Raw genomic sequence first — 23,716 nt, 5'->3', positions numbered from 1 at the left:
CCCCAAAACGCCCGGGATTGGCCCCAAAAAACACCCGGAATTCACCCCAAAAACATCCCCAAAATCCAGGGAATTCAGCCCAAAAACATCCCCAAAACACCCGGGATTGTCCCCAAAAAACACAGGGGATTCACCCCAAAAACATCCACAAAATACATGGGGATTATCCCCAAAAACATCCACAAAACACCTGGGATTGTCCCCAAAAAACACCTGGAATTCACCCCAGAAACATCCCCAAAAAACACTGGGAATTCACCCCAAAATTATCCCCAAAATCCCGGGAATTCACCCCAAAAACATCACCCCAAAACACCCGGGATTGTCCCCAAAAAACACCCGGAATTCACCCCAAAAACATCCCCAAAATCCCGGGAATTCACCCCAAAAAGCAGCACAGAAACTCCCCTGGAATTCACCCCAAAATCCCCAGAAATCACCCCAAAAAATTCCCCCAAATTCACCCCCAAAAATTCCCCAAAATTCACCCCAAAATCCCTGGAATTCACCCCAAAAAATTCCTTCAAAATTCACCCCCAAACCCCCAGAATTTCACCCCAAATTCCCCCCAAATTTCCCAAATTCACCCCAAATTCTCCCCAATTCCCCCCAAAATTCCTCAAATTCCCCCAAAATTCCTCAAATTCCCCCAAAATCCCCCAAATTCCCCCAAAATTCCCCAAATCCCCCCAAAATTTCCCCAAAATTCCCCAAAATCCCCAAAATTCCCATTTTTTCCTCTTCCTGCCCCAAACCCCTCCCAGACCCCCCCAAATTTTTCCCCCAAAATTCGAATTTTCCCACCCCAGACTTTTCCAAACCCCCCAAATTTCCCCCAAAGCCCCCAAATTTTCGGGAATTTTCGGGAATCTCCCCAGATTTTTGGGAATTTCCTGGAATTTCCCGGAATTTCCCGGAATTTTCCGGAACTTTCCGGAACTTTCCGGAACTTTCCCCGATTTCCCCGCAGGTTCATGGCTGACTCGGGGCTCGTCGGCTGCTCCTGGGTGGAGCTGCCCCCGGGGAGCTTCCGCTGGCGGGGGGACCCCCAAAACACCCCAAATTCCACCCAAAACGCCCCAAATTCCACCCAAAACACCCCAAATTCCACCCAAAACACCCCAAATTCCACCCAAAACGCGCCAAAATCACCCCAAAATACCCCAAAATCACCCCAAAACCCCTCAAAATCACCCCAAAACACCCCAGAATCCACCCAAAATGCCCCAAATTCCACCCAAAATGCCCCAAAATCACCCCAAAATTCCTCAGAATCCTCTCAAAGCCCCCCAAAATCCCCTCAGGACCCCCCGAGTCCCCCCCAAAATTCTTCAAATCCCCCCCAGGACCCCCCAAACCCCACCCAGGACCCCTCAAATCTCTCCCATGACCCCTCAAACGCCCCCCAAAATTCCCAAAATCCCCCCAAAATCCCCTCCACGACCCCCTCGAATCCCCCCCAGGACTCCCCAAACCCCCCCCAGGACCCCCCAAACCCCCCAGGGGACCCCCCAAAGCCCCTCTGGGACCCCCCGAAGCCCCTTTGGGACCCCCCGAAGCCCCCCAAGGCCACCCCAAACCCCCCCAAGGCCACCCCAAACCCCCTTTGGGACGCCCCAAACGCCCCCCAGGACCCCCCAAACCCCCCTGGGGACACCCCAAACCCCCCCCAGGACCCCCCAAACCCCCCTGGGGACCCCCCAAAGCCCCTTTGGGACCCCCCAAAGCCCCCCCAGGACCCCCCAAAGCCCCTCTGGGACCCCCCAAACCCCCCTGGGGTCCCCCCAAACCCCCCCAAGGCCACCCTGTGCCAGCTGGAGGCCGACGCCGCCTGGGGGGGGCTGCGGGGTCACCCCCCCGAGGGGCCCTGGCTGGGGCTGCCCCCCCTGCGGGTGCTGAGCCTGGACATCGAGTGCGCCGGCAGGAAAGGTGACTGGGATGGACTGGGATGGACTGGGAATGGGAACTGGGGTCACTGGGAACGGGAACTGGGGTCACTGGGGTCACTGGGAATGGGAGCTGGGGTCACTGGGGTCACTGGGAACGGGAACTGGGGTCACTGGGGTCACTGGGGCTGCCCCCCCTGCGGGTGCTGAGCCTGGACATCGAGTGCGCGGGCAGGAAAGGTGACTGGGATGGACTGGGATGGACTGGGAATGGGAACTGGGGTCACTGGGAACGGGAACTGGGGTCACTGGGGTCACTGGGGCTGCCCCCCCTGCGGGTGCTGAGCCTGGACATCGAGTGCGCGGGCAGGAAAGGTGACTGGGAACACTGGGATAAACTGGGATAAACTGGGAATGGGAACTGGGGTCACTGGGATATACTGGGATGGACTGGGATGGACTGGGAGGGACTGGGATGGACTGGGATGGACTGGGAGAGAGTTTGGGGGTCACTGGGATATACTGGGATGGACTGGGAATGGGAACTGGGGTCACTGGGGTCACTGGGAATGGGAACTGGGGTCACTGGGATTAACTGGGATGGACTGGGATTGACTGGGAGAGGGTTTGGGGGTCACTGGGATATACTGGGATGGACTGGGAATGGGAACTGGGGTCACTGGGATAAACTGGGATGGACTGGGATGGACTGGGATGGACTGGGATTAACTGGGAATGGGAACTGGGGTCACTGGGGCTGCCCCCCCTGCGGGTGCTGAGCCTGGACATCGAGTGCGCGGGGAGGAAAGGTGACTGGGATGGACTGGGATGGACTGGGATTAACTGGGAATGGGAACTGGGGTCACTGGGGTCACTGGGGTCACTGGGGCTGCCCCCCCTGCGGGTGCTGAGCCTGGACATCGAGTGCGCGGGGAGGAAAGGTGACTGGGATGGACTGGGATGGACTGGGATAAACTGGGATAAACTGGGATGGACTGGGATGGACTGGGATAAACTGGGATGGACTGGGAGGGACTGGAAGGGACTGGGAGGGACTGGGAACGGGAACTGGGAGCACTGGGATTAACTGGGATGGACTGGGAAGGGGTTTTTGGGCTCCTGAAGTGAATTTCGGTGTTTTTGGGGTTCCTGAAGTGGATTTTAGGGTGAATTTTGGGGTTTTTGGGGTTCCTGAAGCCGATTTTGGGGTGAATTTTGGTGTTTTTGGGGTCCCAGGGGTGTTCCCCGAGGCGCAGCAGGACCCGGTGATCGCCATCGCGGCCGTGGCGCTGCGGCCGGGACATTTTGGGCTGGTTTGGGGTGATTTGGGGGTTTTTAGGGCGGTTTTTGGGGTTCCTGAAGCCGATTTTGGGGTGAATTTTGGTGTTTTTGGGGTCCCAGGGGTGTTCCCCGAGGCGCAGCAGGACCCGGTGATCGCCATCGCGGCCGTGGCGCTGCGGCCGGGACATTTTGGGCTGATTTGGGGGTTTTTAGGGCGGTTTTTGGGGTTTTTGGGGTTCCTGAAGCCAATTTTGGGGTGAATTTTGGTGTTTTTGGGGTTCCAGGGGTGTTCCCCGAGGCGCAGCAGGACCCGGTGATCGCCATCGCGGCCGTGGCGCTGCGGCCGGGACATTTTGGGCTGGTTTGGGGTGATTTGGGGGTTTTTAGGGCGGTTTTTGGGGTTTTTGAGGGTCCTGAACTCGATTTTGGGGTGAATTTTGCCGTTTTTGGGGTCCCAGGGGTGTTCCCCGAGGCGCAGCAGGACCCGGTGATCGCCATCGCGGCCGTGGCGCTGCGGCAGGGCGCGCGGGAGCCGTTCCTCAGGGTGGTCTTCACCCTTCAGGAGTGCGCCCCGCTGCGAGGAGCCACCGTCAGGAGCTTCTCCTGCGAGAGGGAGCTGCTCCAGGTGAGGCTTTGGGGTGAAAAAACGGGATTTTGGGAAATTCCGGAATTTTCTGGGATTTTTGGGGATTTTTTGGGATTTTTTTGGGATTTTTGGGGGATTTTTTGGGGATTTTTTGGGGATTTTTGGGGATTTTTTTGGGATTTTTTGGGATTTTTGGGGGGTTTTTTTTGAGGATTTTTTGGGGATTTTTTGGGGTATTTTGAGGGGATTTTGGGGGTGGTTTTGAGGCACCGTCAGGAGCTTCCCCTGCGAGAGGGAGCTGCTCCAGGTGAGGCTTTGGGGTGAAAAATCGGGATTTTGGGAAATTCCGGAATTTTCTGGGATTTTTGGGGATTTTTGGGGATTTTTTTGGGATTTTTTTTGGATTTTTTGGGATTTTTTTGGGATTTTTTGGGATTTTTTTGGGATATTTTGGGGGGTTTTGAGGGGATTTTGGGGGTGGTTTTGAGGCACCGTCAGGAGCTTCCCCTGCGAGAGGGAGCTGCTCCAGGTGAGGCTTTGGGGTGAAAAATCGGGATTTTGGGAAATTCCGGAATTTTCGGGGATTTTTTGGGATTTTTTTTGGGATTTTTGGGGATTTTTTTGGGATTTTTTGGGAATTTTTTTGGGATTTTTGGGGATTTTTTGGGGATTTTTTGGGGGATTTTTTGGGATTTTTTTGGGATTTTTGGGGATTTTTGGGGAGATTTTTTGGGGATTTTTGGGGACTTTTTTGGGATTTTTTTTGGATTTTTTTGGGATATTTTGGGGGGTATTTTGAGGGGATTTTGGGGGTGGTTTTGAGGCACCGTCAGGAGCTTCTCCTGCGAGAGGGAGCTGCTCCAGGTGAGGCTTTGGGGTGAAAAATCGGGATTTTGGGAAATTCCGGAATTTTCTGGGATTTTTGGGGATTTTTTGGGATTTTTTGGGGATTTTTTTGGGATTTTTTGGGATTTTTTTGGGATTTTTGGGGATTTTTGGGGATTTTTGGGGGATTTTTTGGGGGATTTTTGGGGATTTTTTTGAGATTTTTTGGGGGATTTTTGGGGAGATTTTTTGGGGGATTTTGGGGATTTTTGGGGGGATTTTTGGGGGGATTTTTGGGATTTTTTGAGGAGATTTTGGGGATTTTTGGGGGATTTTTGGGGGGATTTTGGGATTTTTTGAGGAGATTTTGGGGATTTTTGGGGGGATTTTTGGGATTTTTGGGAGGGATTTTTGGGGGGATTTTTGGGGATTTTTGGGGGGATTTTTGGGGATTTTTGGGGGGATTTTTGGGGGGATTTTTGGGGGGATTTCTGGGAGTTTCTGGGCGGGGCCCAGGTGAGTTTGGCTCCTCCCCCCGCAGTCGTGGGCGGAGTTTGTTCGGATCGTGGATCCCGACGTGGTGACCGGGTACAACATCCACAACTTCGACCTGCCCTACCTGATCCAGAGAGCCCAGGTGCTGCAGGTGAGACACCCCTGGGGACACCTGGGGACACCTGGGGACACCTGAGACACCTGGGGACACCTGGGGACACACCTGGGAACCCCCAAAAACCCCAAAAACCCCAAATCCCCCCCAAAATCCACAACTCCCACCTGCCCTACCTGATCCAGAGAGCCCAGGTGCTGCAGGTGAGACACCTGAGACACACCTGAGACACCTGGGGGCACCTGGGGACACCTGGGGACACCTGAGACACCTGGGGACACCTGAGACACCTGGGGACACCTGGGGACACCTGGGAACCCCCAAAATCCCCAAAAACCCCAAATCCCCCCCAAAATCCACAACTTCGACCTGCCCTACCTGATCCAGAGAGCCCAGGTGCTGCAGGTGAGACACACCTGGGGACACCTGGGGACACCTGGGACACACCTGGGGACACCTGGGACACCTGGGGGCACCTGGGGACACCTGGGGACACCTGAGACACCTGGGACACACCTGGGAACCCCCAAAAACCCCAAATCCCCCCCAAAATCCACAACTTCGACCTGCCCTACCTGATCCAGAGAGCCCAGGTGCTGCAGGTGAGACACCTGAGACACCTGGGGACACCTGGGGACACCTGGGGACACCTGAGACACCTGGGGACACCTGGGGACACCTGGGGACACCTGGGGACACCTGGGGACACCTGAGACACCTGGGGACACCTGGGAACCCCCAAAAACCCCAAAAACCCCAAATCCCCCCCAAAATCCTGATCCAGAGAGCCCAGGTGCTGCAGGTGAGACACCTGAGACACCTGGGGACACCTGGGGACACCTGGGGACACCTGGGAACCCCCAAAAACCCCAAATCCCCCCCAAAATCCTGATACAGAGAGCCCAGGTGCTGCAGGTGAGACACCTGAGACACCTGGGGACACCTGGGGACACCTGGGGACACCTGGGACACCTGGGGACACCTGGGGACACCTGGGGACACCTGAGACACCTGGGACACATCTGGGAACCCCCAAAATCCCCAAATCCCCCCCAAAATCCACAACTCCCACCTGCCCTACCTGATCCAGAGAGCCCAGGTGCTGCAGGTGAGACACCTGAGACACCTGAGACACCTGGGGACACCTGGGGACACCTGAGACACACCTGGGGCACCTGGGACACACCTGGGGACACCTGGGACACACCTGGGGACACCTGGGACGCACCTGAGCTCCCCTGAGCCCACTTGGAACCCCCCAGGTGTCCCCAGACCCCTCCCCTGACCCCTTCCCTGTCCTCACCTGGCCCCCCCTGAGCTCACCTGAGCTCACCTGAGCTCACCTGAGCTCACCTGGAGCCCCCCAGGTGTCCCCAGACCCCTCCCCTGATCTCTCCTGAGCTCCCCTGGTCTCACCTGAGCTCACCTGGTCTCACCTGATCCCCCCTGAGCTCCCCTGGGCTCACCTGAGCTCACCTGGTCTCACCTGATCCCCCCTGAGCTCCCCTGGGCTCACCTGAGCTCACCTGGTCTCACCTGATCCCCCCTGAGCTCCCCTGGGCTCACCTGAGCTCACCTGGCCCCCCCTGAGCTCACCTGGAACCCCCCAGGTGTCCCCAGACCCCTCCCCTGAGTTCCCCTGGTCTCACCTGGTCTCACCTGTCCCCTCCCTGGTCTCACCTGACCCCCCCATGGGATCACCTGAGCTCACCTGGAACCCCCTGAGCTCACCTGGAGCCCCCCAGGTGTCCCCAGACCCCATCCCTGATCTCACCTGAGCTCACCTGAACTCACCTGAGCTCACCGGGGCTCACCTGAGCCCCCCAGGTATCCCCAGACCCCACCCCTGGGCTCACCTGATCCCCCTTGATCTCACCTGAGCTTCCCTGGGCTCACCTGAGCTCCCCTGGGCTCACCTGAGCTCACCTGAACTCACCTGAGTCCCCCCAGGTGTCCCCAGACCCCTCCCCTGAGTTCCCCCGGTCTCCCCTGGTCTCCCCTGTCCCCTCCCCGGTCTCCCCTGTCCCCTCCCCGGTCTCCCCGGGTCTCACCTGTCCCCAGCCCGGTCTCACCTGTCCCCTCCCTGGTCTCACCTGTCCTCCCCTGGTCTCACCTGTCCCCTCCCCTGGTCTCCCCTGTCCCCTCCCCGGTCTCACCTGCCCCCTCCCCGGTCTCCCCGGGTCTCACCTGTCCCCTCCCTGGTCTCACCTGTCTCTCACCTGTCCCCTCCCCGGTCTCACCTGTCCCCTCCCCGGTCTCACCTGTCTCTCACCTGTCCCCTCCCCGGTCTCACCTGTCCCCTCCCCGGTCTCACCTGTCTCTCACCTGTCCCCTCCCCGGTGTCACCTGTCCCCTCCCCGGTGTCCCCTGTCCCCTCCCCGCTCAGGTGCCGTCGTTCCCGTACCTGGGCCGTGTCCGGGGGGTCCCGTCGCAGGTGAAGGATTCGGCGTTCCAGTCCCGGCAGCTCGGCCGCAGGGAGGGGAAGGTGGTGAACACACCTGGGAGGGTGACCCTGGACATGCTGCAGGTGAGGGGACACACCTGGGGACACCTGAGATACAGCTGGGGACACCTGGGGACAGCTGGGGACACACCTGGGAGGGTGACCCTGGACATGCTGCAGGTGAGGGGACAGCTGGGGACACCTGGGGACACACCTGGGGACATGGGGACACACCTGGGAGAGTGACCCTGGACATGCTGCAGGTGAGGGGACACACCTGGGGACACCTGGGGACAGCTGGGGACACCTGGGGACATGGGGACACACCTGGGACAGCTGGGGACACCTGAGATACACCTGGGACACACCTGGGGACATGGGGACACACCTGGGAGGGTGACCCTGGACATGCTGCAGGTGAGGGGACACCTGGGGACACCTGGGGACACCTGGGGACACCTGGACAACCAAATCTCACTTGGGCAACCCAAAAATCCCCCCAGGTCACCCCAAACCCCTCCCAGGTGTCCCCAGGTAAATTTGGGGAGTTTTGGGATAATTTTGGGATAATTTTGGGATAAATTTGGGATAATTTGGGATAAATTTGAGATAAATTTGGGATAAATTTGGGATGGATTTGGGATAAATTTGGGATAATTTTGGGATAAATTTGGGTTAAATTTGGGACAATTTGGGATGTTTTGGGATAAATTTGGGATGGATTTGGGATAATTTGGGATAAATTTGGGATAAATTTGGGATGGATTTGGGATAAATTTGGGGATAATTTTGGGATAAATTTGGGATAAATTTGGGGATAATTTTGGGATGGATTTGGGATAAATTTGGGATAATTTTGGGATGGATTTGGGATAATTTTGGGGTAAATTTGGGGAGTTTTGGGTCCCGCAGGTGCTGCTGAGGGAACACAAACTGCGCTCGTACTCCCTGAACGCCGTCAGCGCTCACTTCCTGCACGAGCAGAAGGAGGACGTCCCCCACGGCATCATCACCGAGCTGCAGGTGAGTGTCACCTGTGTCACCTGGGTCACCTGGGTCACCTGTGTCACCTGGGGTCACCTGTGTCCCCCACGGCATCATCACCGAGCTGCAGGTGAGTCTGTGTCACCTGGGGTCACCTGGGGACACCTGGGTCACCTGGGGGTCACCTGTGTCCCCCACGGCATCATCACCGAGCTGCAGGTGAGTGTCACCTGTGTCACCTGGGGTCACCTGGGGTCACCTGTGTCACCTGTGTCACCTGTGTCACCTGGGGTCACCTGTGTCCCCCACGGCATCATCACCGAGCTGCAGGTGAGTCTGTGTCACCTGGGTCACCTGGGGTCACCTGTGTCCCCCACGGCATCATCACCAAGCTGCAGATGAGCCTGTGTCACCTGGGTCACCTGGGGACACCTGGGTCACCTGGGGGTCACCTGTGTCCCCCACGGCATCATCACCGAGCTGCAGGTGAGTCTGTGTCACCTGGGTCACCTGGGGTCACCTGGGGGTCACCTGTGTCCCCCACGGCATCATCACCGAGCTGCAGGTGAGTGTCACCTGGGTCACCTGGGGTCACCTGGGGACACCTGGGGACACCTGGGGGTCACCTGGGGTCACCTGGGGGTCACCTGTGTCCCCCACGGCATCATCACCGAGCTGCAGGTGAGTCTGTGTCACCTGGGTCACCTGTGGTCACCTGGGGGTCACCTGGGTCACCTGGGTCACCTGGGTCACCTGGGGTCACCTGGGGTCACCTGGGGTCACCTGGGTCACCTGGGGTCACCTGGGTCACCTGGGGTCACCTGGGGTCACCTGTGTCACCTGTGTCACCTGGGTCACCTGGGTCACCTGGGTCACCTGGGGTCACCTGGGGTCACCTGGGGTCACCTGTGTCCCCCACGGCATCATCACCGAGCTGCAGGTGAGTCTGTGTCACCTGGGTCACCTGTGTCACCTGGGGGACACCTGGGGACACCTGGGTCAGCTGCAGTCACAGGTGGGAACCAAAATGGCCCCAAAATGGCCCAAAACGTCACCTGGGAGTGTCACCGTGTCCCTAAAGCTTTCCCCAGGTGTCCCCATGTCCCCAAGGTGGGTCCATGTCCCCAGGTATTCCAGGTGTCCCCAGGTGTCCCCAGGTGTCCCCACATCCCCTCACCCAGGTGTCCCCCTGTCCCCTCACCCTGATGTCCCCAGGTGTCCCCCTGTCCCCTCACCCCCCAATGTCCCCCTGTCCCCTCACCCTGATGTCCCCAGGTGTCCCCCTGTCCCCTCACCCCGGTGTCCCCAGGTGTCCTCCTGTCCCCTCACCCTGATGTCCCCAGGTGTCCCCCTGTCCCCTCACCCCGGTGTCCCCAGGTGTCCCCCTGTCCCCTCACCCCGGTGTCCCCAGGTGTCCCCCCGTCCCCTCACCCCGGTGTCCCCGTGTCCCCTCAGAACGGGGACGCGCAGACGCGGCGCCGCCTGGCCCTGTACTGCCTGAAGGACGCGGTGCTGCCGCTGCGGCTGCTCGAGCGCCTGATGACGCTGGTGACGCTGGTGGAGATGGCGCGGGTGACGGCCGTGCCCCTCAGTTACCTGCTCACACGGGGACAGCAGGTCAAGGTGGTGGCGCAGCTCCTGCGGCAGGTGAGGCCCGGCCGGAGGGGACACGGGGAGGGAAACACGAGGGGATGAAACAGTGGGAAATGGGACAAAATGGTGGAAAATGTGAGGGGACAAAATGGCGGCGCTCGTGAGGGGAGAAAAGGGCGGGAAAACGTGAGGGGAGAAAAGGGCGGGAAAACGTGAGGGGACAAGATGGCGGCCGGCGTGAGGGGATAAAAGGGGTGGAAAATGTGGGGAGAAAATGGTGGCAATCATGAGGGGAGAAAAGGGTGGGAAACGTGAGGGGAGAAAAGAGTGGGAAACATGAGGGAAGAAAAGAGCGGGAAACCTGAGGGGACAAAATGATGGCACTTGTGACAAAATGGTGGCGCTTAAAGGAGGGAAATGTGAGGGGAAAAAGGAGGGAAAAGTGAGGGGAGAAGGGAGGGAAATGTGAGGGGAAAAGAGAGGGAAATGTGAGGGGGAAAGGGAGAGAAATGTGAGGGGGAAAGTGAGAGAAATGTGAGGGGAAAAGGGTGGGAAATGTGAGGGGAAAAGGGAGAGAAATGTGAGGGGAAAAGGGAGAGAAATGTGAGGGGAAAACGGTGGAAATGTGAGGGGGAAAGGGAGAAATGTGAGGGGAAAACGGTGGAAATGTGAGGGGGAAAGGGAGAGAAATGTGAGGGGAAAAGGGTGGGAAATGTGAGGGGAAAAGGGAGAGAAATGTGAGGGGGAAAGGGTGGGAAATGTGAGGGGGAAAGGGAGAGAAATGTGAGGGGGAAAGGGAAAGAAATGTGAGGAGAAAACGGTGGAAATGTGAGGGGGAAAGGGTGGGAAATGTGAGGGGGAAAGGGAGAGAAATGTGAGTGGAAAAGGGAGAGAAATGTAAGGGGGAAAGGGAGAGAAATGTGAGGGGAAAAGGGTGGGAAATGTGAAGGGAAAAGGGTGGGAAATGTGAAGGGAAAAGGGAGAGAAATGTGAGGGGAAAAGGGAGAGAAATGTGAGGAGAAAACGGTGGAAATGTGAGGGGGAAAGGGAGAGAAATGTGAGGGGAAAACGGTGGAAATGTGAGGGGAAAACGGTGGGAAATGTGAGGGGAAAAGGGAGGGAAATGTGAAGGGGAAAAGGAGAGAAATGTGAGGGGGAAAGGGAGAGAAATGTGAGGGGAAAAGGGAGAGAAATGTGAGGGGAAAAGGGAGGGAAATGTGAGGGGAAAAGGGAGAGAAATGTGAGGGGAAAAGGGAGAGAAATGTGAGGGGAAAAGGGAGAGAAATGTGAGGGGAAAAGGGAGGGAAATGTGAGGGGAAAAGGGAGAGAAATGTGAGGGGAAAAGGGAGAGAAATGTGAGGGGAAAAGGGAGGGAAATGTGAGGGGAAAAGGGAGAGAAATGTGAGGGGAAAAGGGAGAGAAATGTGAGGGGAAAAGGGAGAGAAATGTGAGGGGAAAAGGGAGGGAAATGTGAGGGGAAAAGGGAGAGAAATGTGAGGGGAAAAGGGAGAGAAATATGAGAGGAAAATGGTGGAAATGTGAGGGGAAAGGGAGAGAAAGTGAGGGGAAAAGGGAGAGAAATGTGAGGGGGAAAGGGTGGGAATTGTGAGGGAGAAGGGAGAGAATGGAGGAAATGTGAGGGGAAAAGGGAGAGGGAGAGAAAGGGAAATGAGGGAGAAACGGCAGCGCTTGTGAGGGGACACGGGGAGGGAAACATGAGGGGATAAGATGGTGGGAAATGTTAGAGGAGAAAAGGGAGGAAAATCTGAGGGGAAAAGGGAGGGAAATGTGAGGGGAGAAAAAGGAGGGAAATGTGAGGGGGAAAAGGAGAGAAATGTGAGGGGAAAAGGGTGGGAAATGTGAGGGGAGACAATGGCGGCACTCGTGAGTGGACAAAATGGTGGGAAATGCGAGGGGGAAATGGCAGCAGTTTTGAGGGGAAAAGGGTAGAAAATGTGAGGGGAAAAAGAGCAGGGAACCTGAGGGGAAAAGAGCAAGAAACACGAGGGGAAAATGGTGGGAAATGTGAAGGGAGAAAGGTGGAAAACTTGAGGGGACAGAATGGTGGCAATTATGAGGGGAGAAAAGGGCGGGAAAACGTGAGGGGAGAAAAAGAGCGGGAAAACGTGAGGGGAGAAAAAGAGCGGGAAAACGTGAGGGGACAAGATGGCGGCCGGCGTGAGGGGAGAAAATGTCTGGAGGTGACAGAGCTGCAGGTGAGGGGACCTTAGGGACACCTGGGGCTGTTGTGGGGTGGAATTTTGGGAAGGAGTTTTTTAGGGATTTTGGGAGAGGATGTTGAGGTAATTTTGGGGGGAATTTTGGGGTTTTTTTTTTTAAATGGGATTTTTCTGGGGTTTTGAGGTTGGCTTTTTTGGGGTGAATTTGTGACATTTTGGGGTGAATTTTGTCCCTGCCAGGCCATGCAGGAGGATTTTTTGCTGCCGGTGGTGAAGTCGGAGGGGGGAGAGGATTTTGAGGGGGCCACGGTGATCGAGCCCATCAAGGGGTGAGTGGGGGGCACAAAAAAAGCCCCAAAATTCCCCAAATTTCCCTGAAAAACTCCCTGAACAGACCTGGAAAAAATAAAAAAAAATCCCTGAAAAAATCCTCCAAAAATCCCTGAAAAAAACCCAAAAAGACCCCAAAAATTCTGGAAAAAAACCTAAAAAAACCCTGAAAAAAACCCCAAAAAATCCTTGAAAAAAATCTCGAAAAAACCCTGAAAAAACCTTAAAAAACCCCTGAAGAAATCCAAAAAAATCCCTGAAAAAAACCCCCAAAAATCCCCCAAAAATCCAAAAAAATCCCAGAAAAAAATCCCCAAAAAACCCCCAAAAATCTCCCAACAAAATTCCAAAAATCCCTGAAAAAACCCCCAAAAATCCCCCAACAAAATTCCAAAAATCCCTGAAAAAAACACCAAAAAAACCCCAAAAAATCCCTTAAAAAACCCCATAAAATCCAAAAAAAATCCAAAAAACCCCCAAAAAATCCTTGAAAAAAAACCCCAAAAAATCTCTGAAAAAAACCAAAAAAATCCCAAAAAAATCCCTGACAAAACCCCTCAAAAATCCCAAAAAATCCCCAAAAAATCCCCAAAAAATCCCAAAAAATCCAAAAAACCCCCAAAAAATCCTTGAGAAAAACCCCAAAAAATCTCTGAAAAAAACCAAAAAAATCCCCCAAAAATCCCCCCAAAAAAACCCCTCAAAAATCCCAAAAAAAATCCCAAAAAATCCCAAAAAAATCCCCAAAAATGCCCAAAAAATTCCCAAAAAGTCCCAAAAAAATCCCCCAAAAAATCCCAAAAAATCCCCAAAAAATCCCCCAAAAATCCAAAAAAATCCCCAAAAAATCCAAAAAAAATCCCAAAAAATCCCAAAAAAATCCCCAAAAATGCCAAAAAAATTCCCAAAAAATCCCAAAAAAATCCCCCAAAAAATCCCAAAAAATCCCCAAAAAATCCCCCAAAAATCCAAAAAAATCCCCAAAAAATCCAAAAAAAATCCCAAAAAATCCCAAAAAATTCCAAAAAAATCCCAAAAAAATCCCAAAAAAATCCCCAAAACATCCCAAAAAATCCCCAAAAAATCCAAAAAAATCCCAAAAAATCCCAAAAAATCCAAAAAAATCCCAAAAAAATCCCCCAAAAATCCCAAAAAATCCCCAAAAAATCAAAAAAAAATCCAAAAAAATCCCCCAAAAAATCCCAAAAAATCCCCCAAAAATCAAAAAAAATCCAAAAAAAATCCCAAAAAATCCCAAAAAAATCCCAAAAAATCCCCAAAAAATCCAAAAAAATTCCAAAAAAATCCCCAAAAAAATCCCAAAAAATCCCCAAGAAATCCAAAAAAATCCCCCAAAAATCCCAAAAAATCCCCCAAAAATTCCAAAAAAATTCCAAAAAAATCCCCCAAAAAATCCCCCAAAAATCCCAAAAAAATTTAAAAAAATTCCAAAAAAATCCCAAAAGATCCCCCAAAAAACCCCCAACCCCCCCCATCCCCTTGCCCATCCCCCACGCCGCGGGTTCCCCGGAAGGTTCCGGAACGTTCCGGAATTGCTTGCTCAGGTACTACGACGCTCCCATCGCCACGCTGGATTTCTCCTCGCTGTACCCGTCCATCATGATCGCCCACAACCTCTGCTACAGCACCCTGCTGGGCCCCGGCGCCGCCCAGCGCCTCGGGTGGGCACTGGGGGCTACTGGGGGCACTGGGAGCTACTGGGAGCACTGGGAATGGGAACTGGGAGCACTGGGAGCACTGGGAACGGGAACTGGGGGCACTGGGAACTACTGGGAACGGGAACTGGGGGCACTGGGAGCTACTGGGAGCACTGGGAACGGGAACTGGGGGCACTGGGAATGGGCACTGGGGGCACTGGGAGCACTGGGGGCACTGGGAGCTACTGGGAACGGGAACTGGGGGCACTGGGGTCACTGGGAATGGGAACTGGGGGCACTGGGAGCTACTGGGAGCACTGGGAATGGGAACTGGGGGCACTGGGGGCACTGGGAATGGGAACTGGGAGCACTGGGAATGGGAACTGGGGGCACTGGGGGCACTGGGAGCACTGGGAATGGGAACTGGGAGCACTGGGAGCTACTGGGAGCACTGGGAATGGGAACTGGGAGCACTGGGAGCTACTGGGAGCACTGGGAATGGGAACTGGGAGCACTGGGAATGGGAACTGGGGGCACTGGGAGCTACAGGGAATGGGCACTGGGGGCACTGGGAGCACTGGGAATGGGAACTGGGGGCACTGGGAACGGGAACTGGGGGCACTGGGAGCTACTGGGAGCTACTGGGAATGGGAACTGGGAGCACTGGGAGCTACTGGGAGCTACTGGGAACGGGAACTGGGGGCACTGGGAATGGGAACTGGGGGCACTGGGAGCTACTGGGAGCTACTGGGAATGGGAACTGGGAATGGGAACTGGGGGCACTGGGAATGGGAACTGGGGGCACTGGGAGCTACTGGGGGCTCTGGGAATGGGCACTGGGGGCACTGGGAGCACTGGGGGCACTGGGAGCTACTGGGAATGGGAACTGGGAGCACTGGGAGCACTGGGAGCTACAGGGAATGGGCACTGGGGGCACTGGGAGCTACTGGGAGCACTGGGAATGGGAACTGGGGGAACTGGTTTGGGCTGGTTTGCACTGGTTTATACTGGTCTATATTGGTCTATACTGGTCTGAACTGGTTTTTACTGGTCCGTACCAGTCTGAACTGGTTTTTACTGGTCCGTACTGGTTTTTACTGGTCCGTACCGGTCTGTACTGGTTTTTACTGGTCTGAACTGGTTGTTACTGGTCCGTACTGATTTTTACTGGTCCGTACCGGTCTGTACTGGTTTTTACTGGTCCGAACTGGTTTTTACTGGTCTGAACTGGTTTTTACTGGTCCGTACTGGTTTTTACTGGTCCGAACTGGTTTTTACTGGTCGGTCCTGGTGCGTGGCGCAGGCTGGGCCCCGAGGATTTCATCCGGACGCCCACGGGGCAGCTCTTCGTGACTCCGAGGGTGCGGAGCGGGGTCCTGCCCCGGGTGCTGCGGGGGCTGCTGGCCGCCAGGAGCAGGTGGGAATAACACCGGGAATAACATCGGGAATTGTGGGAATTCCGGGAATTGTGGGATTTATGGGATTTATGGGATCGGGAGCGGGGTCCTGCCCCGGGTGCTGCGGGGGCTGCTGGCCGCCAGGAGCAGGTGGGAATAACACCGGGAATAACACCGGGAATTCTGGGAATTGTGGGATTTATGGGAATAACACCGGGAATTCCGGGAATAACATCGGGAATTCTGGGAATATCAGGAATATCGGGATTGATGGGATCAGGATCAGGATCAGGGATCAGAGCAGGAACTGAGCTGGGGGATTTGAGTGAATTTTTAGGGATTTTGGGGTTTTCTGTGCGGATTTTTGTGGGAATTTTGGGATTTTTGCGGGGATTTTGGGATTTTTGTGGGAATTTTGGATCCCAGCTGTTCCCAACTGTTCCCAGCTGTTCCCAGGTGTGCCCAGGTGTGCCCAGGTGCGCTCACCTGCCGTCCCCGCAGGGTGAAGGCGGTGCAGGAGCAGGAGCAGGACCCCGAGCTGGGGTTTCTGTTAGGATTTTGGGGATTTTGGGGATTTCTGTACGGATTTTTGCTGGAATTTTGGGATTTTTGCGGGAATTTTGGATCCCAGGTGTGCCCAGGTGTGCCCAGGTGTGCCCAGGTGCACTCACCTGCCGTCCCCGCAGGGTGAAGGCGGCGCTGGCGCAGGAGCAGGACCCGAGCTGGGATTTTTGCGGGGATTTTGGGATTTTTGTGGGAATTTTGGATCCCAGCTGTTCCCAGCTGTTCCCAGGTGTCCCCAGCTGTTCCCAGGTGAGCTCACCTGCCGTCCCCGCAGGGTGAAGGCGGCGCTGGCGCAGGAGCAGGACCCGAGCTGGGGGATTTGAGTGAATTTCTGGGATTTCCATGCAGATTTTTGGGATTTTTGCGGGGATTTTGGATCCCAGCTGTTCCCAGCTGTTCCCACCTGTGCCCAGGTGTGCCCAGGTGTGCCCAGGTGAGCTCACCTGCCGTCCCCGCAGGGTGAAGGCGGCGCTGGCGCAGGAGCAGGACCCTGAGCTGGGATTTTTGCGGGGATTTTGGGGATTTTTGTGGGAATTTTGGGAATTTTGGATCCCAGCTGTGCCCAGCTGTTCCCAGCTGTTCCCAGGTGTGCCCAGGTGCGCTCACCTGCCATCCCCGCAGGGTGAAGGCGGCGCTGGCGCAGGAGCAGGACCCGAGCTGGGATTTTTGTTAGGATTTTGGGGATTTCTGTGCGGATTTTTGCGGGGATTTTGGGGATTTTTGTGGGAATTTTGGATCCCAGCTGTTCCCAGGTGTTCCCAGCTGTGCCCAGCTGTTCCCAGGTGCGCTCACCTGCCGTCCCCGCAGGGTGAAGGCGGCGCTGGCGCAGGAGCAGGACCCGAGCTGGGGTTTTTGCGGGGATTTTGGGGATTTTTGCGGGAATTTTGGATCCCAGGTGTGCCCAGCTGTGCCCAGGTGTGCCCAGGTGAGCTCACCTGCCGTCCCCGCAGGGTGAAGGCGGCGCTGGCGCAGGACCCGAGCTGGGGTTTTTGTTAGGATTTTGGGGATTTTGGGGATTTCTGTACGGATTTTTGCTGGAATTTTGGGATTTTTGTGGGAATTTTGGATCCCCGCTGTTCCCAGCTGTTCCCAGGTGTGTCCAGGTGCGCTCACCTGCCGTCCCCGCAGGGTGAAGGCGGCGCTGGCGCAGGAGCAGGACCCCGAGCTGGGGTTTTTGCGGGGATTTTGGGATTTTTGTGGGAATTTTGGATCCCAGCTGTTCCCAGCTGTTCCCAGCTGTTCCCAGGTGTGCCCAGGTGTGCCCAGGTGTGCCCAGGTGCACTCACCTGCCGTCCCCGCAGGGTGAAGGCGGCGCTGGCGCAGGAGCAGGACCCGAGCTGGGATTTTTGTTAGGATTTTGGGGATTTCTGTGCGGATTTTTGCGGGGATTTTGGGGATTTTTGTGGGAATTTTGGGAATTTTGGATCCCAGCTGTTCCCAGCTGTTCCCAGCTGTGCCCAGGTGTGCCCAGGTGTGGCCAGGTGAGCTCACCTGCCGTCCCCGCAGGGTGAAGGCGGCGCTGGCGCAGGAGCAGGACCCGAGCTGGGATTTTTGTTAGGATTTTGGGGATTTCTGTGCGGATTTTTGCGGGGATTTTGGGGATTTTTGTGGGAATTTTGGGAATTTTGGATCCCAGCTGTTCCCAGCTGTTCCCAGCTGTGCCCAGGTGTGCCCAGGTGTTCCCAGGTGCGCTCACCTGCCGTCCCCGCAGGGTGAAGGCGGCGCTGGCGCAGGAGCAGGACCCCGAGCGGCGGCAGGTGCTGGACGGGCGGCAGCTCGCGCTCAAGGTCAGCGCAAATTCCGTCTACGGATTCACCGGAGCGCAGGCGGGAAAACTGCCCTGCCTGGAGATATCGCAGGTAACACACCTGGGGACACCTGGGGACAGGTGAGACACACCTGGGGACACCTGGGGACAGGTGAGACACACCTGGGATAGACACTGACACACCTGGGGACACCTGGGACACACCTGGGGACACCTGGGGACACACCTGGGGACAGGGACACACCAGAGCGCAGGCGGGAAAACTGCCCTGCCTGGAGATATCGCAGGTAAACACACCTGGGGACAGGTGAGACACACCTGGGGACAGGTGAGACACACCTGGGATAGACACTGACACACCTGGGGACACCTGGGGACACACCTGGGACACACCGGAGCGCAGGCGGGAAAACTGCCCTGCCTGGAGATATCGCAGGTAAATACACCTGGGGACAGGTGAGACACACCTGGGGACACCTGGGGACAGGTGAGACACACCTGGGGACAGGCGGGAAAACTGCCCTGCCTGGAGATATCCCAGGTAAACACACCTGGGGACACCTGGGGACACCTGGGGACACACCTGGGGACACCTGGGGACACACCTGGGGACACCTGGGGACACCTGGGGACAGGTGAGACACCTGGGGACAGGCGGGAAAACTGCCCTGCCTGGAGATATCCCAGGTAACACACCTGGGGACACCTGGGGACACCTGGGGACACACCTGGGGACACACCTGGGGACAGGGACACACCTGGGGACAGGCGGGAAAACTGCCCTGCCTGGAGATATCCCAGGTAACACACCTGGGGACAGGTGAGACACACCTGGGGACACCTGGGGACACACCTGGGACACCTGGGGACACCTGGGGACAGGTGAGACACACCTGGGGACACCTGGGGACAGGTGAGACACACCTGGGATAGACACTGACACACCTGGGGACACCTGGGACACACCTGGGGACACCTGGGACACACCTGGGGACACCTGGGGACACCTGGGGACACCTGGGGACAGGTGAAATGCACCTGAACCTCACCTGTGCACACATGTGCACACCTGAACCACACCTGTGTACACCTGAGCTCACCTGTGCACACCTGAACCACACCTGAACCACACCTGAACCACACCTGGGCTCACCTGAACCACACCTGGGCTCACCTGAACTCACCTGTACACACCTGAGCTCACCTGTGCACACCTGAGCTCACCTGTGCACACCTGAGCTCACCTGAGCTCACCTGAACTCACCTGTACACACCTGAACCTCACCTGTGCACACCTGAGCTCACCTGTGCACACCTGAACCACACCTGAACCACACCTGAACCACACCTGGGCTCACCTGAACCACACCTGGGCTCACCTGAACCACACCTGTGCACACCTGAGCTCACCTGAACCACACCTGTGCACACCTGAGCTCACCTGTGCACACCTGAGCTCACCTGTGCACACCTGAGCTCACCTGTGTCCCCGCAGAGCGTGACCGGCTTCGGGCGCCAGATGATCGAGAGAACGAAGCAGCTGGTGGAGAGCAAATACCCGGATGTGCAGGTGACACACCTGGATACACCTGGGGACACCTGGGGACACCTGGGGACACCTGGGGACACCTGGGGACACCTGGGACACACCTGGGACACACCTGGGGACACCTGGGGACACCTGGGGACATCTGAAATACACCTGGGACACACCTGGGGACACCTGGGATACACCTGGAGACACCTGGGACACACCTGGGGACACCTGGGGACACCTGGGACACACCTGGGGACACCTGGGGACACCTGGGGACACCTGGGACACACCTGGGGACACCTGGGACACACCTGGGGACACCTGGGGACACCTGGGGACACCTGGGGGACACCTGGGGACACCTGGAACACACCTGGGGACACCTGGGGACACTCAGGGAAGTTTTAATGGGGATTTTGGGGCAGTTTTGGGGTTTTTGGGGTCCCCAATCCCGAATTTGGGGTATTTTAATGAGGTTTGGGGTATTTTAATGGGATTTTTGGGTATTTTAATGAAGTTTTGGGGTATTTCCATGAGGTTTTTGGGGTGATTTTTGGGGTCCCCAGGTGTTGCACGGGGACACGGACTCGGTGATGTCACCTGGGGGGAGTTTTGGGGTATTTCAATGAGATTTTGGGTATTTTAATGAGATTTTGGGGTATTTTAATGAGATTTTGGGGTATTTTAATGAGATTTTGGGGTATTTCAGTGAGGTTTTTGGGGTTTTTGGGGTGGTTTTTGGGGTTTTTTGGGGTCCTGATGCCGAATTTGGGGTCCCCAATCCTGAATTTGGGGTCCCCAGGTGGTGTACGGCGACACGGACTCAGTGATGTCACCTGGGCTGTACCTGGGGGGATTTTTGGGGTACTTCAATGAGATTTTGGGGTATTTCAGTGCAGTTTTGGGGTATTTTAATGAGATTTTGGGGTATTTCAGTGAGGTTTTTGGGGTTTTTGGGGTGGTTTTTGGGGTTTTTTGGGGTCCTGATGCCGAATTTGGGGTCCCCAGGTGTTGCACGGGGACACGGATGCGGTGACGTCACCTGGGGGGAGTTTTGGGGTATTTCAATGAGGTTTTGGGGTATTTTAATGAGATTTGGGGTATTTTAATGAGATTTTGGGGTATTTCAATGAGATTTTGGGGTATTTCAGTGAGGTTTTTGGGGTGGTTTTTGGGGTTTTTTGGGGTCCCCAGGTGGTGTACGGGGACACGGACTCGGTGATGTCACCTGGGGGGAGTTTTGGGGTGTTTTAATGGGATTTTGGGGTCCCCAGGTGGTGTACGGGGACACAGACTCGGTGATGTGCCGCCTGGGCGTGGCCTCGGTGGCCGAGGCGGCCGCGCTGGGACGCGAAGTGGCCACCTGGGTGTCCGGCCACTTCCCCTCCCCCATCCGGCTGGAGTTCGAGAAGGTGGGGCCAAAACAGGGGGGGGAGGGGCCAAAAACGGGGGGGGGGAGGGGCCAAAATATGGGGGGGAGGGGCCAAAATATGGGGGGGAGGGGCCGAAATTGGGGTGGGGAGGGGCCAAAATTGGGGGGAGGGGCCAAAATTTGGGGAAGAGGGGCCCAAAATTTGGGGGGAGGGGCCAAAATTTGGGGGGGAGGGGTCCCAAAATTGGGGTGGGGGGAGCCAAAATTGGGGGGAGGGGCCCAAAATTGGGGGTGGGGTCAAAAATTGGGGGGAGGAGCCAAAATAGGGGTGGGGGGAGGGGCCCAAAATTTGGGGGGAACCAAAATTTTTGGGGGGGGGAATTTGGGGTTTTTTGGGGGGAAATAGAGACAAAAAAAGGTCAAAAATGGGTGGAAAATGGGGAAAAAAATGGGAAAAAAATAAGCTAAAAAATGGGGGAAAATGGGAAAAAAAGAGGAAAAAAATGGGAAAAAATGACTTAAAAAAGAGGAAAAAATAGGAAAAGCTTGTTAAAAAAAAGGGAAAAAAATTTGGGAAAAAATGGCTAAAAAATACGGGAAAAATGGGAGAAAAATAAGAGAAAAAGGTTAAAAAGTGGGAAAAATGACAAAAAAATTGAGAGAAATTGGGGAAAAAATGCTAATAAATGGTTAAAAAATAGAGGGAAAAATAGGAAAAAGGCTAAAAAATGGAAAAATTTGGGAAAAAATGGCTAAAAAATAGGGGAAAAATGGGTAAAAAAGCTAAAAATGGCTAAAAAATAGGAAAAGCTTGCTAAAAAATAGGAGAAATGGGGGAAAATGGGGAAAAAATTAAGAGAAAGCGGGGAAAAATTGCTAAAAAATAGGGCAAAAATCTTAAAAAAATGGGAAAAACTAAAAAAAGTGGGAAAAATGGGGGAAAATTGAGAAAAAAATTAAGAAAAAATTGCTAAAAAATAGGGAAAAATGGCTAAAAAATGGGAATAAAAAGCTGAAAAAGTTGGGGGCAAAAATGGGGAAAAATTAGGAAAAAATTGCTAAAAAATAGGGCAAAAATCTTAAAAAAATGGGAAAAAAGGACTAAAAAAAGTGGGAAAAATGGGGAAAAATTGCGAAAAAAATTAAGAAAAAATTGCTAAAAAAATAGGGAAAAAATAGGGAAAAAATGGCTAAAAAATGGGAATAAAAAGCTGAAAAAATGGGGGCAAAAATGGGGAAAAATTAGGAAAAAATTGCTAAAAAATAGGGCAAAAATCTTAAAAAAATGGGAAAAACTAAAAAAAGTATGAAAAATGGGGAAAAATGGAGAAAAATTTAAGAAAAAATTGCTAAAAAAGAGGGAAAAAATGGGAAAAATGGCTAAAAAATGGGAATAAAAAGCTGAAAAAATGGGGGCAAAAATAGGGAATAATTAGGAAAAAATTGCTAAAAAATAGGGCAAAAATCTTAAAAAAATGGGAAAAACTAAAAAAAGTGGGAAAAATGGGGAAAAATGGAGAAAAATTTAAGAAAAAACTGCTAAAAAATAGGGGAAAAATAGGGAAAAAATGGCTAAAAAATGGGAATAAAAAGCTGAAAAAAATGGGGGCAAAAATGGGGAAAAATTAGGAAAAAATTGCTAAAAAATAGGGCAAACATCTTAAAAAATGGGAAAAAAGGACTAAAAAAAGTGGGAAAAATGGGGAAAAAATGAGAAAAAATTTAAGAAAAAATTGCTAAAAAATAGGGAAAAATGGCTAAAAATTGGGAATAAAAAGCTGAAAAAATGGGGGCAAAAATGGGGAAAAATTAGGAAAAAATTGCTAAAAAAGAGGGAAAAAATGGGAAAAATGGTGAAAAAATGGGAATAAAAAGCTGAAAAATTGGGGGCAAAAATGGGGAAAAATTAGGAAAAAATTGCTAAAAAATAGGGATAAAATGGGGAAAAAAAACCCTTTAAAAAACGTGAAAAAATGGCTAAAAAATGGGGAAAAAAATGTAAAAAAAGGGTAAAAATTGGGAATAAAAAGTCGAAAGAAGCAGGGCAAAGGCGGAATGGGATTGAGGGCGGGGGGTGACGCTGTCACACCTGGCCAGGTGTACCTGCCCTACCTGCTGATCAGCAAGAAGCGCTACGCCGGGCTCTGCTTCGCCGGCGGCGCCGAGCCCCGGCTGGACTGCAAGGGGCTGGAGGCCGTCAGGAGGGACAACTGTCCCCTGGCTGCCAACCTGGTGACGGCGTGTCTGCGCAGGATCCTGCTGCACAGGTGGGAAATGGGGAGAAAACGGGGAAAAACGGTGAAAAAATGGTGAAAAACGGTGAAAAAATGGCTGAAAAATGGGGAAAATGGGGAAAAATGGGGAAATGGCCCCAAAATGAGAGGGTTTTACCCTGGCTGCCAACCTGGTGACGGCCTGGCTGTGCTGGATCCTGCTGCACAGGTGGGAAATGGGGAGAAAACGGGGAAAAACGGGGGGAAACGGTGAAAAATGGTGAAAAACGGTGAAAAAACGGTGAAAAAATGGTGAAAATCGGGTAAAAAATGGCTGAGAAAATGAGGAAAATGGATAAAAATGGGGAAATGGCCCCAAAATGAGAGGGTGTTACCCCGAATGACGGCCTGGCTGTGCTGGATCCTGCTGGACTGGTGGGAAGAGGGGAGAAAACGGGGGAAAACGGGGAAAAACGGTGAAAAATGGTG

The 23,716-nt window shown here is 54.1% G+C and overlaps 1 protein-coding gene across 1 annotated transcript; it reads left to right on the top strand.

Moving 5' to 3' along the window:
• Window positions 1–1,799: 1,799 nt before the first annotated feature.
• On the top strand, window positions 1,800–23,716 carry LOC111943541 (DNA polymerase delta catalytic subunit-like; the record flags this gene model as incomplete). The annotated part of the gene is made up of 15 exons (XM_086874689.1): window positions 1,800–1,929; window positions 3,123–3,206; window positions 3,452–3,535; window positions 3,626–3,792; window positions 5,120–5,224; window positions 7,575–7,715; window positions 8,544–8,654; window positions 10,071–10,262; window positions 12,629–12,717; window positions 14,284–14,400; window positions 15,680–15,793; window positions 18,049–18,196; window positions 19,601–19,675; window positions 20,917–21,054; window positions 23,112–23,716. Coding segments are annotated over 15 exons (1,911 nt in total), but the record flags the coding sequence as incomplete, so codon positions are not given.

Source organism: Cyanistes caeruleus, unplaced genomic scaffold (genome assembly GCF_971803275.1).
Source record: "Cyanistes caeruleus unplaced genomic scaffold, bCyaCae1.hap1.1 HAP1_SCAFFOLD_455, whole genome shotgun sequence".
Taxonomy (NCBI): domain Eukaryota; kingdom Metazoa; phylum Chordata; class Aves; order Passeriformes; family Paridae; genus Cyanistes; species Cyanistes caeruleus.
Note: the sequence above shows the minus strand (reverse complement) of the source record. Positions and strands in the feature narration are given on the sequence as shown.